The sequence below is a fragment of the Protopterus annectens genome, chromosome 4.part0 (assembly GCF_019279795.1).
Source record: "Protopterus annectens isolate FY-2018-M chromosome 4.part0, PAN1.0, whole genome shotgun sequence".
NCBI lineage: Eukaryota > Metazoa > Chordata > Ceratodontiformes > Protopteridae > Protopterus > Protopterus annectens.
The window spans coordinates 579865659-579872605 of record NC_056733.1 but is presented as its reverse complement, the minus strand read 5'-3'; the positions used below and the strand labels follow the sequence as shown (position 1 = coordinate 579872605).

General features: G+C 39.1%; 1 protein-coding gene across 2 annotated transcripts in view; it reads left to right on the top strand.

Annotated features, from left to right (window-relative positions):
* Positions 1–6947, top strand: part of UBE3B (ubiquitin protein ligase E3B) — a 2006489-nt gene that overhangs the window by 1949176 nt on the left and 50366 nt on the right. For both annotated transcript variants that reach the window (XM_044068510.1, XM_044068511.1), the window contains exon 27: positions 2252–2344. In XM_044068510.1, the coding sequence (XP_043924445.1) occupies positions 2252–2344 (93 nt within the window). The remainder of the gene's footprint in view (positions 1–2251; positions 2345–6947) is intronic.

Below are 6947 nucleotides of genomic sequence, written 5' to 3'. Positions count from 1 at the left end.
TGAATTTAGGGCCTCATTCTGAAACACCCTGTAGGTGAGGACACAAACTACATTCATTGTTGTCTAGGTGATGTCCTTTCCAGTCACTTTTTGCTTTGGTTACTGGTCTGGAACTCTTTTGGATGTTGGTTTTATATTGTATTTCACCGAAAGCTTCAAAGCAATACATTTTGAACCATAGACATGCATACTTACAACACAAATGACTAAATCTTTCCGGAAGACAATATATACCCAAACTAAGTGGGGGGGCCTGTGTCCCTCACACCCCCACTAACTCCGGAATCACACTACAGTGGGGAAAAGGGCATATACCTTTTACTTACCTTACAGTACTCTACACAGTGCCAGTACTTCACTTCAGTGAAATGAGTTTTCAGTAATTTGATTTGGTCAGGGTGAATTCAAATTCAGTGACATGAGCTTTCAATAAAAGAAAGTAGACCCATATATACGTGTGTGTGTGTGTGTGTGTGTGTGTGTGTGTGTGTGTGTGTGTGTGTGTGTGTGTGTGTGTATGTATGTATGTGTATGCCTTTCCTTTAAATTTGACACCTCCTCCTGAACATTACTTTGCATGCAGTGTTCCCACAAATTCTGTTTATTTCTATGTAATTTGGTCCTTCCCTTTTATGAAGATCTCACCTCAGGTTCCTTTATCTCTTTTACAATTGTCAGTACTTCAGTTACAGTTGATTTAGATTTTGACTTCGATTTCCATTTTCTAGTACTTTCTTTTGGCAGCCAAATAGCATTGAACTTGGTAAGACCTTACAATATCTGGGCAATTCAGACCCTGTATCCCAGCTCAAAAGAATAATTTCTTTAGTTGCAACCATTTACTCTGCCAAGATTTCTAAATACTCTGCAGGGAATTTTTAAAATCTGCCAACTTGTTATATTCCCCCTCCAACAAAAAAAATTGTTATCAGTTACCTCTCCCTTTCCCATCGCACATCCACTATTTGCTTTCTCCCTGAGGAAAAATTCTCTTATGTCTTCTTGGAGTTTATAAAGACCTATACAAACACTTCCAAGCACAAATCATAAGCTTTGTGGGGTCCATTATATACCATTTCATTCTGTCTTCCCAGTCTTTTCTAACCCTCCCTGATTGTTTTTTATAGTTGTCATGTAATATTTTATGCACTACTATTTTTAATTGCCTGAAATTGGTGTAATTGTTACAGTATCTAAACAGGTGACATGCTTATCTGCAAAGTCTGGTGTTTGTACATAACAGATGCATTTACTGATTTCAGTTTTCTGATAAACCCTGCAATATGTAGAAAAAAAAGCTTGAAGAGCTCTCTTTAAATCTTGCTAGTAGTTGAGACACTTTTTATTTATTTTTTTTATTGTAGCTGCTAGTCTTTATTGAACCATTTTTTAGTTTTGTTTTGAGATCTTCAAATGTATAAAGTAATACCCCCCCGCCAGTGATTTTTTTGTTTTGCAATGTTAAACATAAATTATTTACTTGTCAATGTGGACTTCAGTCAGACTCCAGTACTGTAGCATGTCTTTTAGCATCACGTTTGTAGTCCTGCTGTAAAGGTTGGAAAAATAGGGTAAAAAGTCTCAATCCCACAAGGATGATGGCCTTTCTATGACTGTCTTTGTCACCCGCTGAAGCTGAATTTAAGATTGTCTCATAGGACTTAACAACTCTGTGCTGTGGTCCCCTTCATATAACCGAAACGCCACTTACCCAACTTTCAGATGATTGAGCTGAGAACACCGGCAGTACAAAACACCGACCACTCAGAACACAGACGGGTAACTAATGGTAAGTAACGTCTTGGCCATCATGTTGACTGTTGCCCCTTCCACGGTAGTGCGATCTCAGAGGTGGTATATTTAGTTAGTGGGGGTGTGGGGGGCATAGCCCCCCAAATCAATGTGTTTTCTTTGCTTCTGTTTTAGTGTGCTTGTCGGGTTGGTCAACGGGTTACTTACCATTAGTTACCTGTCGGTGTTCCGAGCGGTCAGTGTTTTGTAGTGTCTGTGTTCTTAGATCGATCTTCTGAAAGTCGGGTAAGTGGCATTTTGGTTATATGAAGGAGATCCCTGTGCTGCTAAACTTTAAGATAAAGTAGAAAGGACCATTCTTTTGCTGGTAGGCAGGTGGGTCTATATAGAAAGGCAAAAAAGAAAATATGCTGTTATGATTTGGTAAAAGGATATAACATTTAAATTCTTACAAAAAAGATTTGGAGTGATTTGAAATTTGTTTTTCTCTGCATTTTAGTTTGTTACCAGTTGTTCTAGACCGCCTCTTCTTGGATTTGCTTACCTCAAACCTCCATTCTCCATTCGTTGTGTTGAAGTGTCAGATGATCAAGTAAGTAGTGAAAAATACATTTTACATGGTGTACTATGATAAGCTGTTGGTGGGTCTATTTATGTATGGGTTGTGGGCTGGTGGTCAGAATTTATTAACAGAAGGGACTAATAAATTACCAAATTTTCCATAATATTGTTAAGTCATCATTGAACATGTGCATAGCAGTATGAAGTAACAGGAAGTACATCAGATTTTAAATGTATTAAAACATAGCTGATGAATACATCTTCGGAGGACCTGATTAAGGTGTCTTATTTAGTGGTGTATTATACTTCAGTCTCAGACATATTTTCTATGAATGTTTCAGCCCTGTGAATGTGTTCACAGCATGCATGACAGTAAGAGTCAGGTTTTCTTCAGTGGGCTGTTTGGAGGTCTTTGGTTTTGTAATATCTGTTGCCTTATTTCTTTATCTATAGTAGAAAGTTTAGTTTCTTCTCTCATTCACTTGTCAGTCCTAGTGTATGTCAGTATTCAGGTTTTTAGGTCTAGACCATGGATCATAATCTTGGGCCGGAAGAGAACAGAACCCTTTCTAGCATCCAGAAACACTTCATAGCATGACATGATTTTTGTTTTGTTATAGAGGCCTGCAAGAAACCTAATCTATCATTTATCATTTACCAACTATGCTGTTTTTTGTTTGTCTGCAGATGCCGTATTTTCAACATACACTGTTTTGGTTAGCATCTGTAGTAAATTTCACCAGTTTCTTGTAGTTTAATAATGTATCACCTTCTGCAAGTTCACAGACTTACTTTAATATAGATACTACATTACCACCGACTTTAAGTTTTAAACATCTTTATTAAATCATCGTATTAAAATCAGTAAAATAGGAATACATACATTAACAGAAACGAAAAACTGTAATAATAACAGTTTCCAGTTTATTGTCTTGCAGTATATATACGTGCGTTTTTATCATTTTTTCTCCATATTACATAAGTTGTTCCATTCCTGTCTTCCCTTAAACCTCAAGCATCCTCCTGAATATTATTCTGCATATATTGCTGTAACAAATTACATGTACTATGAAATGTGCTACTTCCCTTTCCTAAATATTCTGCCTTCATTTCTTTTATTTCCGTTACAGTACCTCTTACTTCATTTACATGTAGTTTATATTTTGATTGCCATTTTCTCCTAATTGCTTTTTGGTAGCCAATAATATTGAATGTAGTAAAGCCTTACTACATCTGGGCAATTCAGATTCTCGATCCCATATCAAAAGAATAATTTCCTTAGTTACAACTATTTATTTTCCCAACATTTTTGACATTAGTTTTGAGGCAAAGACTTGGGACCCAATTCCAAAAAACTTGCTCTCAGTGTAAGTGACCACTTACACTGAGAGTAGGTCTTTTGGAATCTGTCCTCCAGTGTAAGGCTGTTTTTAGATAGGCCTAACACCAAGGTCACTGACTTACACTGAGAACAAATCTTTCAGAATCAGGATAGACTTACACTGAGAGTAACTCTTTTGGAATCTAGTCCATAGTTTGTTTCTCACCATATTTATTTCATTCTTATCATAAATAATAATATGGTTGATTTTTAACTAGGTTTTTGATCATAACCAGCTGGTTATGCATTTTAGAAGTGGATGTCAAGAAATTTTTCTCGTGTGAAGCAAAGCAAAATGCATGGGTTTTGTTAAGTGATTGTGTCATCACAAATCTCTGTTCTGTTTTTTTGCCTGCCAACATCATTAAACTTAATAACACCTTACTATGTCTTGTTCTTCAAAGCCTAAACACCAATTCAAACACACCATCTCTTAAGTTAGTACAGTTTGTTCCCTCAGCATCTGTATCAAAACATTTTGTAAGGAGTCTATAATCAGTTAACTCTGTTCGTTCTCAAAGAACATGTTCCTAATTTCTGTCTCTTCCCATGCACATCTCCCTAACATATTCCCCACATGAGGAAAGATCCCTTGAAGTCTGCTTGATATATAAAAATACATGTGCAGATATTTCCCCTGCAAAATATGCTGAACCATCAGGAGTTTATCCATTGTTACTTCATAACTGATTTAGCTATTCTCTTTTCTCAATCATTTCTAAGGTCCTATGACTGATTCTTACAGTTATTATCCAAAGTCTTATATGCCATCCTTATTATCCCTTTTTGGTGAAAGCATTTCTCTTGTCTCCATTAGAAGCCCCACTAGAGTTGATCTTTCATGTATTTTTCCTCTCTCCTCTCCTATTCTCTGTCTTTGCTCTGCTGTCAGTCTCTACTATGTAATGCAGTTCCCTATCTTGAAAGTAAAATACTTGCTTAGCTTCCTTCCACTGTATCTGTTCCCAATACCTTGGTTCCTTAGATAAGTTCCTCCAGTTAGCCCCAGACATGTCCTGCTTAATTTGTGCATGATTTCTATAGTATATCCATGTTGGAAGAATCTCCTTGCTCTAGTCCCATAATGCTCCATAACCCTAGTCCTGACCCTCTAACCATTACTACTTTAATTAATGGCTTGCATCCAAAACACTAATCTGTCTTTATGTCATGTACTTTCCCTTTGCACCACCGTTTATTTATTATTATTATTATTTATTTGCTTTTGTTAACCAGGAAAGTCCACTGGGCTGAAATGAGCCCATTTTCAGTGGAGGCCCTGGGAGAAAAGCTCCAAAAAAAAAAAAAACAATGTACGTAATTAAGAGATTATTTAGAGAGTTAATAACAGCATTTAACAATATACAAGAGTAATAACAGCATTTAACAATATGTAATAGAATAATATGAGTCAGAAGTGACACAGTAATATAGGCAATGTATAGCAACATTTTCTGGAAGGCCCAGGTGCTTGGCAGGTACTCAGTAGATCAGACAGATAATGATAATCTGCACTTACACAATTTTTACACACCATGTGAGGCAGGGTGAGGCACAGTGTGCTGTGATTAAGGGTGAGTGCACAATAGGGAGAGTGAAGAAGAGTGTGGGTATCTGAGAGATAAGTTAGGATCTGATATTGTTAATCCTCATACATACGCATGGGTATCGGTTCTGAGCTCGGAACCGAGCTGGCCATTTTCCAAGCTCGCATCAGCTTCAAACTCTCGAGCTAAACTCTTACCCACAATTCCTCTCTCCCTGTTAACTCAGATTTTGTTTGCTGTGTTGCCATCCGGTCATGTCAAGCTACTTCTCTTGAGCTAAGTACAGTCAATTGTTGTTTAATTGCTTTACAAATTACTTTTCTGTCAGAAAAGTAGATTTTTTTATTGTCTCTTGCCCTATCGCATCTAGCGTTCTTAATTTCCTCAGGTTTTTTTTCTGTCCTTTACTTATCCTATTTACCGTGAGGTAATTTTCTCCTTGCCATCGTTGGTAATCCTTTTCCCTTTCATACCTTCGGGTACTCTCTTGTACCATTGTTGGTACTTTTCTGTTTGTTAATATGGCAGATAAAAAGGGTAGTCCGGGGTTTAAGCGATGTTCTGATTGTGGACACAAACTGCCTACTTCTGATGCACACTCTTTGTGTTTATTGTTTGGGAGCTTCCCATTTATCTGTTGAACCACCTTGTACTATTTGTGAGAACTTTTCTAATAGAACTTTGTTAGAAAGGAAAAACAAGGTGATATTAAAGGGTCTTCTAAAATCTCCTTTTTCAGAGGCTATTTCTGGGTCAGAGGTCTCAATCCCTCCTAAAGCCCATAAGAAAATGGATGTATCATGTTTCTACTAAGGCTGAATCCTTGCCTTCGTCCCCGGCTGGAGACTCTCACCAACCAAAATCTAAAAAGGCTAAAATTTCAGCTCCGGAGCTCTCCCAGTCAGCCCCAGTGCTTTCGGTGCCCAGACCTTCGGCACCAAGGCCTTCAGCTCCATTAGTGATTTCGGCTCCGTCCTCTCCTGGAGCCTTCTACATATTGGCACCGAGGGGCTCCTTGGTTCAGACCATTACTACTATATCGGCACCGACCGTTCAGTCAGCACAGACCTTGACCACGTCGGCTCCGATATCTTCCTCGGAAACGCGACCTTTATTGTTGACTCCAGTTTTGACAGTTCCAGCTTCGGCACCGACACCCACTTTGGTACCGATCCCTGTGTCGGTGCAGACAGTGTCATTGGCACCGACTACAGTAGTTCAGTCTTTCTCGGCACCATTGTCCTTGGTGTAGTCAGATGAGATTGGCACCGAGTCTGCCTCTTTTGTGGACAGGCCTGTTTCTCCCTCAGTCTCTCTGAGGTCCACTAGAAGTCTTTCTGAACATGATGTGTTGCGTCTTGTGGACCAGGCATTCTTGGCCAGAGGTATTCCACCCCCCCAGGAAATATCCTTCCTTGGGAGGTGATCACCCATCTCCAAAGACACCTTCTTATTCTCCTCCTTCATGGCCTTTGAAGTCCATGGATATAGTACAGTCTTCCCCTTCTGCGGTTCCCTTTATGGATCTCACTAAGGAACCACAGTTGCCTTCGTGGCAGGGACGTTTTGCTATGACCCAGGATGTCAGCTGTGACACGCATAGCTTGCTGCTCCACAGCCATCCAGGGACTCCGAATCGGCAGGCTGAGCCACTTATTGGAGGAGTGCCCCCTGTCCTAGACATATACTTCTCTCCGGGTGGACCA